This window comes from Aquila chrysaetos, chromosome 2 (assembly GCF_900496995.4).
Source record: "Aquila chrysaetos chrysaetos chromosome 2, bAquChr1.4, whole genome shotgun sequence".
Classification (NCBI taxonomy): Eukaryota; Metazoa; Chordata; class Aves; order Accipitriformes; family Accipitridae; genus Aquila; species Aquila chrysaetos.
Window position 1 is genome coordinate 15,325,316 of NC_044005.1, and position 13,224 is coordinate 15,338,539.

The window sequence follows — 13,224 nt, forward strand, 5'->3', positions numbered from 1 at the left end:
CGGGTCAGGCGGGAAGCTTGGTTCAGGCTTTGAACTTTCAGGAAGTTTAGTGCCTTTAGGTGCAGCGGGGCCACTGCTAGCCAAAATATGTGCTTTCATAAACAAACAAACAAGCAAGAAATTAATTTTAGATTTTCCAAAATGGGTAGTTGTTTTTTCAGGAAACCTCCCCCTCATTTAAAAAAAAAAACAACAAAACAAATCCTGGATCGTGATTTTCAAGTTGACACATATTTATGAATTTATCAGAGTCTTGCAGAGGCATTGAAAAAGAAGGGCGGCTGGGGGGGCGGGGAGGAAGTGCTTTTTGAAGATAGCACGAAGTTTATATCGTGCCCAGGACTGGAATTTTCTAGCTAGCAAAATTATGACTGTAGTGCAGACTTGTCCACACCTGTCCTTTATGTAAAGCTGAATCAAGGTTAAAGGAATGCTTTCCACCTTTATGCCGTCGTTCAAAGAGGCTAGAAAGGCAAACAGAACAATGTTTTTGGCTCCGGTGAGCATTTCTGCATTGGAGGGCAGGCTCAGGCTCAGAAATTCTTGGGACCCAGTTCAAGCACGGCCCAACGTTTGTTACTGTTAATTGCAACTGTGCTGTCGGCTTTGATTACCGGATGTTTCATTTGAGTGGCTTCTTGGTGTTTTGGCAAAAAGAAAGTCAAAGTGGTTTATGCAAGGGTATGCTTTCCAAGCTCCTGTTGACTTGAATAGGACTTGTGCAGCTAAATACCTACATAGTATTTTAAAAATGGAAGTGCTGGCATGACTGAAGCATGTATAAATTAAATTCAGCAAGATCTCAGGGGACTGCTGCATGAAGTATACAAAAATATAAAATGAAAGAGTGAAAATGACACTGAAGCTTCTTGCAGGTGCCTTGTAAAACCTACCACACTGCATTTTCTTTGTTTTTTGTCTGGAGTCATAAATCCCTTGAAACAAGTTCCTTTTTGTGGAACAAACACGTGAAAGGATTTGGATCCTTATGCATCATAAAGGAAGGTTTTATTTGCAAGTTAGAGGATATAAACGTATATAGCACCAATGCGTATGTGTGATATTTGTCATACATGTTAAGTGAATAAGTGTGGTGAGTAAATGTGCTGTTCAACAATTTATATCAGTCAATACATTGCAATTAAGTCCTTCTTTCAGAAATGCCAAGGAGGAAATGTGTTAGCAAAATAAAGTGCATGCCAACTGTATTTAAATGTTCTCCGCTGTATTATTTTTTGAGTGTTCTTTCTGTTTTTCTTTTATAGGTAAAGATGAGCCTTCAAGCTATATTTGCACAACATGCAAGCAGCCTTTTAATAGTGCTTGGTTCTTGCTTCAGCATGCCCAGAACACACATGGATTCCGCATCTACCTGGAAACAAGCCCTTCAAACAGTTCCCTTACTCCACGCATCACCATCCCTCCTCCTCTGGGACCGGAGACTGTTGCACAGTCCCCGCTGATGAATTTCCTTGGAGACAACAACCCTTTCAATCTTTTGCGGATGACAGGACCCATCTTGCGCGAACACCCTGGCTTTGGTGAGGGTCGGCTCCCAAACACGCCTCCACTGTTCAGCCCACCGCCTCGTCATCATCTGGATCCACATCGCCTTAGTGCCGAAGAAATGGGGTTAGTTGCCCAGCATCCCAGTGCCTTTGACAGAGTTATGCGTTTAAACCCCATGGCAATTGAGTCCCCAGCGATGGATTTCTCCAGAAGGCTTCGAGAGCTGGCAGGAAACAGTTCCACCCCTCCGCCAGTCTCACCCAGTCGCACCAACCCTATGCATCGCCTGTTGAATCCTTTCCAGCCGAGTCCTAAATCACCTTTTTTGAGCACCCCACCACTGCCCCCCATGCCCCCCAGCAGCACTACGCCTCCCCAGCCTCAGGCCAAGAGCAAGTCCTGTGAATTTTGTGGGAAAACATTCAAGTTCCAGAGTAACCTTATTGTGCACCGGCGCAGTCACACAGGAGAAAAGCCCTACAAGTGTCAGCTCTGTGACCACGCTTGCTCCCAGGCCAGCAAGCTAAAACGCCACATGAAAACGCATATGCATAAAGCTGGCTCCATGACGGGCAGGTCAGACGATGGACTATCCACCACTAGCTCCCCAGAGCCGGGCACAAGCGAGCTCACTGGAGAGGGACTGAAATCCAGTGAGGCAGATTTCAGGAACGAGAGCGATCCTTCCCTGGGCCATGACAATGAAGAAGAGGAAGAGGAGGAGGAGGAGGAAGAGGAGCTCGAAAATGAGAGCCGGCCAGAGTCGAGCTTCAGTATGGACTCAGAGCTGAGTCGTAACCGAGAAAACGGCTCCAAGTCGCTGCCGGATGAGAAATCCCTCGTCCTGGGAAAAGTCATCGAGAATGTAAGTCTAGGTGCCATCCAGCAATATAACGACATGCTAGCTGAAAAACAGAAGAGGAGTAGCTTCATGAAAAGGTCTTCTGACCAGCGAGACTTGTGTCCCCGAGACCTCTGTCAGAGAGATCCAGGCGACGAGGACTCAGTGGTGGGAGAGCTGGACCGCACTGAGGAAGGGACGGTCAACGGAAGAAACTTTGGCCCGGGTGAACCCTTCCCAAACTTGTTCCCCCGCAAGCCGACGCCTATCACGAGCCCCAGTTTAAACAATTCCTCTAAAAGAATAAAGGTAGAGAAAGATTTGGACTTGCCACCAGCAACGATAATACCTTCCGAAAACGTTTACTCCCAGTGGCTGGTAGGGTACGCAGCATCACGGCACTTCATGAAGGATCCGTTCCTCGGATTCACAGACTCCCGACAATCCCCCTTCGCGACCTCTTCCGAGCACTCGTCGGAGAACGGGAGCCTGCGTTTCTCCACCCCGCCAGGGGACATGCTGGACGGGGGGCTCTCAGGGCGCAGCGGCACGGCGAGCGGAGGCAGCACCCCCCACATCAGCGGTCCCGGCCCCGGGCGACCCAGTTCGAAGGAAGGGCGCAGGAGCGATACATGTGAGTACTGTGGCAAGGTCTTTAAGAACTGCAGCAATTTGACGGTGCACCGTCGGAGCCACACTGGAGAGCGGCCTTACAAATGCGAGCTCTGCAACTATGCATGTGCCCAGAGCAGTAAGCTGACGCGCCATATGAAAACGCATGGCCAGATAGGGAAGGAGGTCTACCGCTGCGACATTTGCCAGATGCCCTTCAGTGTTTACAGCACCCTGGAGAAACACATGAAAAAGTGGCATGGAGAACATTTGCTGACAAATGACGTCAAAATTGAGCAGGCAGAAAGAAGCTAAGGCCCCCCACCCCCCGCCCCCGCTAGGTTAAATTTCAGGGGTCTAGGTAACATTTTATTTGTACAGTTTAACTATTGCCAACTGAGAAAAGATGACCTAACTTGCCTCCGTAAACATAACTTAGCATAACTATGGTAGGTGCCAGACTTTGGCACTTAAATATAACCTGTGTCTACAAAGTTCTATTAAACCCGAGGGTTGATTAAGGCAGTAAAAATTGTGGAGCCTTTTAACTGTGCAATAATTTCTGTATTTATTGGGTTTTTGTAATTTTTTGGCATGTGCAGGTACTTTTTTTTATTCTTTCTGTTTAAATTTCTTTTAAAATTTTGTTGGGTATCCCTTTTTAATTTTACCCAGTCGTAGCCTGAGATTACTTGCATTGTAGGGGAGAAACATATCTTTTAAAATTATAATTTTTGGGCCGCTGCTTTGTTGAAATTTAAGCTAAGTGTGTGTAATTTCTTGTGAAGAAGCCAGCATTTGAACAGAAATCTTCCTTTTTTTTTCTTTCTTTTTTTCTTCCCTTTCCTCTTCTTAAATAACCTTGAAGATTAGGGAAAACAAAATTATACAGCGGATAACAATCTTTAAAATTAGCACTTTCTTTTGCAATTGGATCAAACATGTAGCGCTGACAATGTTGCTGACGATAGAGGCCTTTTCTAGATGGATTTCATCACTAAAGTTATGATAACAAAAAAGACATAGGTGTAGAAGGCAGCTACATTCCAAAACCAGAAATGTTCTTAATTGTGCATTACTATCAGATAGTTCCTTCCTGTTGTTAAAAGCTATGGCAACATAATGGTGCCATTTTGTCACTTTTTGGAGTGTCTTTCCCACCCCCTTCCCCTCCTGCCACTCTTCCCAGAGACAGTGAAAGTACATCTTGAGTATTGTAACATTCTTTTCGAACCTTGGAGGAGTCAAATGCTATCTTTTTTAATTTTTAAACTGCAAAATCATAAATTTGAGTTCAGGACATCTACTTTAGTCCAGAGTTGTTGTAGTCAAAATAATTACTAGAGGATGGGAAAGTGTGAATTTCTGAATGAAAAGCCTCAACTCATAGGCATTTCGTTTATGAATAGAAACATTAGAACTATCTTATATGATGTACAATGATGTTATTATAAGGAAGGGAAAAACAAATTCTAGTTTATTTACTTGTCTGGGCAAGATTCTGCTCCTACTGAAGTCGGTAAGAGTTTTCCCCTTGGCTTAATTAGGAACAGAATGGGATTGTATTCAGATAAAAGCATTACGACAGAAAAAAGTAAAGAAAAGAAAAATGCACCTGCTCTACTTTCAAATTCCAAATTTTTTAAAGCCTTTTATGACTAATATTAGCAAACAGTGGAGAATTATGGTTAGAGATTTTAATTATGTTGACCCGCACTTTAAAGCTTTTGTTTGTGGTTAAGAGAAAAATGGCTTCTCAACAAGAAATTACATCATATTCTTCTACTTGGCCCAAAGGTGGGTTAAACTGTAAGGGAACAGCTGAGATTAAGTGTCAGTGTTGCTAAGCATGGCATTCACAATACTGGCACTATAAAGAAAAATAAATAAAAATAATTTATTGGACAGTTTTTCTACTGCCATTCAATTTGACGTGAGTGCCTTGAAAACTGATCTTCCTATTTGAGTCTCTTGAGACAAATGCAAAACGTTTTTGTGAAATGAAAAGACTTTTAAAAAAAAAAAAAGTAAAACAAGAAAAGTACATTCTTTAGAAAAAAAGAGCCACATTTACTTAAAAAAAAAATTACTGGTTGAAGATAGTGGACATGAAAATGCCATAAGACCCAATCAAATGAAGATGTATACCCAGCACAACTTCGGACATCCATTAGCTGAATTATTCTCAGCCTTTTTTTTTTTTCAGGACAACGCTGCTTAGGAAATGGAATGGAAATGATTTACTGCTGAATTAAAACTCAAATGACACAAATTACAAGTTGTTATCATTGAATGAGAAAAAACAATTCAGGAACAACGGCTAATTTTTTTTTTAAAGTTAAATTTAGTGCACTCTGTCTTAAAATACGTTTACAGTATTGAATACATACAAGGGTAAAAAAGAAATTGTGTGTATGTGTGTTTGAGCAATCTTTTTTTTTTCAAAGTTTGCTTAATAGGTTATTAAAAAAAATGCCATAATGGCCATGTGTATATTGTTTTCTTTTGGTGACGGGGTTTTAGTATATATTATATATATTAAAATTTCTTGATTACTGTAAAAGTGGACCAGTATTTGTAATAATGGAGAATGCCTGGGCATTTTACAAAACCAGAAAGAAAAAAAAAAAAATCCCTTTTCTTTTTTCCTTGAAAATGTTGCAGTAAAATTTAAATGGTGGGTCTATAAATTTGTTCTTGTCACTGTAACTGTAAAGTCTTGAGTTTTAGTAAATTTTTTTCTGCCTTGGGTGTTGAATTTTTATTTCGAAAAATGTATAGAATCTTGTATTTGGGGATTAAAAGGTGATTGCTACACCATGTAGAAAAAGTAAGTAGAAAAAAGTGCTTAATATTGTTATTGCTTTGCAGAAAAAAAAAATCACGTTTCTGACCTGTACCTATTTTTCTCTTTTTTTCTCCCCTTCCCCCCTTCCCTTCCCCTTCTGGAATGGATATTGATATTGGTTGATTCATATGATGTAGGCACTTGCTGTATTTTTACTGAAGCTTGTAATTTTTTAACTGTACGCTTGTCCTTTTAAAGGGATTTAATGTACCTTTTTGTTAGTGAATTTGGAAATAAAAATAAAAACAAACAAACAGGCTGCCATAATATATTTTTTTAATTTGGCAGGATAAAATATTGCAAAAATAAAAAAAAATTTGTATGTGAAGTCCTTATTGTACAGGAAAAAAGGGGGTTGTTAGACGACCTTTGAGTAAAAGAAACAAAACAAAATAATTAAGTGCTTTTTTATTTTTAATTTTTTTGTTGTTGTTGTTCACAGATAATTTTAGTTGTATATATATTTTTTTTGTCAGAAATGGCCTACAAAAAAGTGCTGTTCCCACAGGGCTCTAAATAACTTCAAAGTTGCCTGGACCCCTTGCATCAAGGTTTTACCAGGTATGGTTGAACCAGGCTGGATGGTTATTGCCTATTCATGTGAAATGAAATTCTGTTCCCGTAAAGGTGTCTGGGGTGACAGCCCACAGCTTCCCCGCAGATTTGAGAGAGAGAGAGGAGATTTTTTCCGCCCCTTCTAAACAAGAAGATGTCCAACACATCTTCCCTGTCCTGGCCACCCCCCACCTCACTGCTCCCCACACCCTGCCACCGTCCTCTGGAAGAAAGTTGTTTTATAGCAAAAAGTGAGAGCTGTTGCTTCCACTTCGACATAAAATGGTAAAATGGTCTGCTGTTGGTACAGCTGTAACCAGGTTGAAGTAAAATTGGTCCAGGCACAGCCCTCCTCTTCCCTGTCAGAACAGGACCTACTCCGTGTACAGGTCTTGCCAGTCCATGTTTTTAGCTGCTTTGCTGCTGTTCACTCCTAATTGTACATTCCATAAATTTCTGAATGTTTGAGGGACTGGGATGAAATCCTGTGCCTTTTCATTTCTCTCTTCTTTGCTTTTCTTTCTCTCTCTCTCTCTCACACTCTCTCCCTTTTGGGTCGAGGGGAAGACAGGTGGCAGAAGAGGCACTGAAGCTCTAGTGAAGGGGAGAAGGAGAAAATGCTCACCGCTCTTGCAGGAAGTGACGGTAAAACTTAAAACAAAAACAACAACAAAAAAACCTATTGCCATGCCAAATTCTTCTGCTGCTTTCATCGGTGCAGAACTGCTGGAGCAATTGGAGAGGCATGGGTGTGACAGCAGGGAGAATTTGGTCCAGCTACCTAACAGATAGATATATGTCTTCCTGGCTTGAACAACGTACCCTTAAGACTTCTGGACAAATTCTGGATCTCAATTAAACTGATATAAATCAAGAATTATTCATCACTTTTAGTCCTGGATTACTCCAGTGTAGCTGAGGCTGCAATTTGGTCCCTTAAAGGCACATTTTCACTTTTTGGTGAAAATTCAGATCTCTGGCGTTAGTATAAATCCAGAGTCATGTCACAGAACTCAGCAGAATCCCTTGGACATGCATCAGTGTAATGAAGATCAGAAGTTAACGGCATATTTTCAGTCCACAATTTGTTGATTTAAGAAAGAAATTCACCTTTCATTTTAGTGTAAGTTGTTAGGAGCTCCAGTCTCCCTGTTGTTCTTAATTATCCAGGATAGCTAACACCAGCAGTTGTCTAATTTTGTGACTTAGATCACTGAAACTAACAATAAGTCACCCAAAAGCACAAGGGTTGTGTTTCTGCAGACTGTAGTGATAATGAAATGGCCCTCCTTTTCTTCTTGCTTAGAAGAACTGTAGTTTACTAGGCCATAAGCACAATATAACATAGACATAAAACAGCTAGAATGCTGCCATAGTTCTTTTCACAATTTAAATAGTTTTTTTATTATTATTTTAAGGTTGAATTTATTACTTTTATTGTGTCTAGTCCTGCTGCCTTTGAAGTCCAGAGCAAAACTCCAGTCAAATCCCTTGGCAACAGGACAGGTCCGAGAACCTGGTTTTAGAAAGAAAAATACTGATTTTTAAGGAAAGGGTCAAAAAATCAGCATTTCATCCCAGTCCTATGTAAAAGACAGTCCAAGGTTTTGTTTATCACAGGCAAACTCATTTTTATGGTGCTCTTTGTATTTTAGAACTGCAAAGCAAAGTAACGTTGATTTAAGTTGTTTGCATTTGTACCGGCAAGGCAAAATATTTTTATTACCTTTTTCTATTACTTATTGTATGAGCTTTTGTTGTTTACTTGGAGGTTTTGTCTTTTACTACAAGTTTGGAACTATTTATTATTGCTTGGTATTTGTGCTCTGTTTAAAAAACGAGAGCACTTTTTTTTTTTATTATGGATAAAATGTTGAGATGGCTGGAGGTCATTTCAATATGGCTTAGTGAAATATTTATTGTTCCTTTTATTCTCTGTACAAGATTTTTGGCCTCTTTTTTTTCCCTTATTGTCACAATGTTGAGTTCAGCATGTGTCTACCATTTCATTTGTACGCTCGTTCAAAACAACGTTTGTTCCAGTTTCAAGTTATAAAAATAAATTGGACATTTGACTTGATCTCCAAATCTTGTCTTTCCTGTTTTTTTGAAATTGAGGGGTGGGAAAGGGTAAAAAGAAGGGAGTGTGAAGTTGAAGCTTCAGTACAGATGATAGAGCTTGTGCTGTATTTTCTGTCGATTCTCGTGGGAGTCGATCAGGAGAGAATTCTTGTTTGGGGAGGACATGTGAGCACCTGCATGATGCTAAGCAGATGCTCAAGTCCTGCTTACATCTCTTGGACTTAAATATAATGTCAAGTATTTCCTGAGTAGGGGTATTGAGAGAAAGTGGTAGAATAATGCTTGAAACGGTCAACTTTCTCATAGGAAATTATGTTACGTTTGGGCAATTAGCACAGTTTTCTGAAGATGGTGAGATGTGCTTTGCTCTTGTGTTCCTTTCCATCCTCATAAACTTAACTATGTGCTGTATGCACCTAAGTTCGTTAACGTGTTTTGCTTCTTGCATGCCAGTGCAAATAGGGAGAACGCTTACCAATTTAAGCAGGAGGTGAATTTGGGCCACAGACTGCGTAATACTATGTGAGAAGCACCAAAACGTAACTGCAGCTAAACATCTGCTCCTCCTCCTCAGCTAGGGACGAAGGCATGCACAGTTAAAGGCAGAATTTTGCACAATTTGCAGTTTGAGGATAAGAGCTGACAGCTACAGGCAGTTCACTGTCCTGATACTCTTTATCAAGCCAACCTGTTAGCAGATGCATGGAAATCTTAAATGAGAGAATTGTTATTCAAACCATTATTGGAAAGCTCAGTAAAGATTTGGAGTGTCGGAGACCAGATTCTGATTTCCTGGAGGCCCTGGTCCAGCAAACCATGTAACAGGCTTGTGATTCAAAGCAGGTGGGTAATTGAAATTCATTTCAAAGGAACTGCTCCTGGACTTTAAAGTATTTGGCTCAACTCAGAAGTCAGGAGGGGAAGCTAAGTGGTTTGTGGTACAGAAGAGCTCCTACAGATGGTCCCTTCCTGATCTCAGGCTCCCTGAATCTACAATCTAAATTTAGGTATGTGTGTAAGTGCTTTGCTGGATCAAGGCTTCAGAGTGATATAAAAGTTACAGGCTTTGAAAAGTTGCACTCATGAAAAACCAGTGAAAATGAAATCAGAACCCGACGCTGACAATTATATTGGGCAATAGTTCACGCTGTAATTCCCAAAATGCCATGTTCATTTTGAATGCCTTCTGCAGTGAGCTGTAAAGGCTGTTACATTTTACTTCTAAATTTTGTACAGTTTGCATTTGAATGGGGTGTTTTTGACACCCCATAAACATGACTTCACTCTAGTGGAGCTTTACACTGCTGTGTCATTTTGTCAGCTTTAAAGGCATTGCAGGCCTTGCAGATGTTGATGCGATGTTTGAAGACTGAGCGGCAGCAGCTGCTGCTGTGCACCCTGGCCTGTGGCCAGGAGGGTTTGAAGGTGCGAGGGGACTTTCCGTCCACTGCCTCTGCTAGGGGAGGTGGTATCTGCCCGGCACGGAGAAGCATGGACCTCCTAGAAGTAGTGATGCCTTAACTCATTACTGTTGGATCTGCTAGAGCTTGTCTGTCAGAGCCCTGATTACTCACATGTTGGCATGAGGGAAAAAGCCGGATTACGCCCTTTTGACAGAGGAAATGTGAGAAATCACACAAACAAGGCTGCAAACAACTAAATCCAAATGAGTCTCTCTGCAGCATCCTCGCGTTGGATATTCCTGTATCACACATGCTTGTGTAACCCAAGAAGAACTCTGTTATAATCAAGAAAGGAAAAACGTTTAGAAAAATCTTCGTGAAATCCAAATGAAACCAATGGAGTTCAAACTTTGGTATGAAAGGAGAGGTACTTTAAGTCAGCATTGTAGTTATTATAATGAAGAAATGTGTTATAAAGGTGATTTAATTTCTCAAGGGCCTTATTCCTCACACTGATTCTACACCATATTGCTTCTTTGGATTCAATAGATTTACTCCTGATTTACATAAGTATTCCATGGGATTGAATCTGGTTTAGTGGTTTTACATACAAAAAATTTACTTAAATGATCAGAACATATAACAGAATAGCAGTGGCCATTGAACTCTAACTCCATAATTTAGATGTTTCCATGAGAAAGTGGAGTCAAAGAGTTACATTTACCCTATCAAAGGACAGAAAGATACCATGTGAACTGTACGTCCAATTAAAACAGCCTGAAAACTCAAAATGAAAGGCTTGTGAACAGACCAATAATTATACACCAAAATCATTCAGGAAATAATTCTGAATAATGAATATATTTGAGAAAATTGTGATCTATTTGCAGACAACTTGTAAGCAAAAAAGAGGCAACATTTGCCTAATAGTTGATTTGCTCTGAATTATTCTCCTAGCTCAGCTAAACACTGACCTTTAGCTACTCAATGACAACATGCATTTCACTGTCTGACAGATGACAGACTGTTCTCTGGGATCACACATGTTAGAGCTGGAAAAGACCTATTCACTCCTTTTGCCCATCCACTACCAATGCAAGATTATTTCTTTCAGTACTTTTCCTAAACAGGATGTTATGCAGAACAGAATCAAATATAATTTTATGCCTACCCATTGCAAAAAAATTTGCCTGGTAAGAAAAGATTCTTCAGCCACTTTTGTCACTGCCCATTTCCCCATGGGTTTAATCACAGGATATAACAATATGGTACTACATTTATTGAGAATGGACACATGCTTCAGGGCTTTGTTGGACTGTAGTTTGAGAGTGAGGCTAGTTCCAAAAGATATCCTAATTCTTCTATTTCCCATACTAATCAGGAGACCATTGCATTATACAGACAACGTACTGATTTACAGATTACTTTTTCTGCACAGAAGTTAGACGTAGGTTTCCTTTTATGTGTATCTTTTCATTTATTTCTTATTCTGTCAGGATACCTGTGAAATACCTCCTGTGCAAGTGAAGACCACTTACGTATTTTCATGTAGATTTGGCAAGTGCCAGTGCTGATTATGGTAGAAGACATAGGTATCATCAGAAAACATCAAAGCTAATGAAAACGTGAAGGGAAACAATCATGTTTTAATGATTCCTATAAACTGGCTAGGAATTACAGGAATGCAAAAAATACACATTGCTCTTCAAAAATGTTTTAAGCATAAAGAACGGATGTCCAATGACTAACAAGTTATATGTGTGAGTGTGCAAAAACTATGTATACATCTCTGCGTACATAACTTAGATTCAAATTTCAAGTGTACTTCTAGAAAGCTAAAGCATAATATTGTTTTCATTCAAATTTCTCCTAATCAACAGGCAAGTGTAACTGAGCTAATTTTAGTCCACAGCACTATATCCTTAAGATTGCCAGTTACTTTAGCAAAGGTGATTTGAAATGGATATTACAGTGATAAATGAAGACCCCTTGCTTTCCCTCTAGAAATCACAATTGGAGTAGCCATTGCGTGCGGGCAATGTCCATCTATATAACATTTTACTAGACACTATTAAAATCCTTAAGATGCTGTTTTTTTACTAGAAACCAATAGATCATAAAGCAAAGTTCAGTGACTAGCCAGACTAATCTGGGGCATGTGAAGTTTCCACAGTACCAAAGTACCACTAGGAGGTATGTTTATAATTCTTTTTCTCACTATATTTATTAATTTATATGAAAAGATGGATATAACACTACCTGTGTGTTTGAGGGATGTTGGGCTTCACTCGTCATAGTGCATGGGTCTTCCCACTGGTGTGAGATGGGGTGAGATGAGAGAAACCAAGATAAGTTATAAAAGCTGAGCAGACATGGAAACACTCCAGAACAAACTCTCATCATTTAACTCTCCATGATGTGACAGTGAGAATAATTTTTGGAGTGAAGCAGGAGGCCAAAGGAGTAAAGTCTTCATATGATATATTCCCAATGTGAACCATCAGCAAAATCAGGGAAAATTGATATTGATAACAATAGTAGTTTCTATTCAGGATGCGGCTGCAGCAATCTAATCGGAAACCAGGCACTTATCACAGAATACTTTGACTTCTTAGCAATGATGTAACATAATGCAGCTTCACTGAGAAAAGCACTATTCCTGCAAAATACCCCCAAATGACTGACAGAACGAATTGATGCAATTACAAAATTAGAAGAGGAGAGGGAAGGAGATGTTAAGAGATATAAACAAGGGAGAAAATAATGTTTCACATGGTAATAATGTTCAGAAAAAAGTAATGTGTTGGAGGATCATTGATGAATCAAGCCTGTTAGACATTTCAAAATACCTAAGTGAAATGGGAGTTTAAATCCTATTTTAGAGGTAACTTGAGTTCTAAGATCTAATGATTTTTAACAAGCCTTGCATTTCCAAATGGCTTTTGAAAATAAGGCAGTGGTCCAAAGGTGTTTTAGAAAAACAGTCTCCTGTCATAGATATTATTCTGCTTATATTCCAATGGCTTAAATTATTACTTTATATGTCTGAACATTTTTGAACATAGAGAAATTGGAATGCCAGACTCATCCTCTCTCAGTTTGTGGCTTAGCCTCATCTTTACTAAAAAGAGACAGAAGTCCTAACTCCCCATATTTCAGGTCTAGAAACCCATCACTGTACCCAACAGATAGCAGAAATTCAGGCTAAACAGCACATGGCCAGGACAGTGGCCTAACCATTTCACTAGATATGAAAGACCGCAGAGTTATTTCCAGATCAATACATCTCATAAGTGTTCCAGTAGTCCTATGGAGAAACTCTCAGAATGACACCCTGGTGGAAACCTCGCTACCTGCAGGAGGTTCAAATTTAG

The 13,224-nt window shown here is 39.8% G+C and overlaps 1 protein-coding gene across 4 annotated transcripts in view; it reads left to right on the forward strand.

Annotated features, from left to right (window-relative positions):
* BCL11B (BAF chromatin remodeling complex subunit BCL11B) overlaps positions 1–8,445 on the forward strand; it is a 97,163-nt gene extending 88,718 nt beyond the window's left edge. For all 4 annotated transcript variants that reach the window (XM_030003745.2, XM_030003762.2, XM_030003752.2 and 1 more), the window contains one exon: positions 1,266–8,445. In XM_030003745.2, coding sequence (XP_029859605.1) covers positions 1,266–3,277 — 2,012 coding nt within the window. In that variant the 3' untranslated portion in view covers positions 3,278–8,445. The remainder of the gene's footprint in view (positions 1–1,265) is intronic.
* Positions 8,446–13,224: the final 4,779 nt, after the last annotated feature.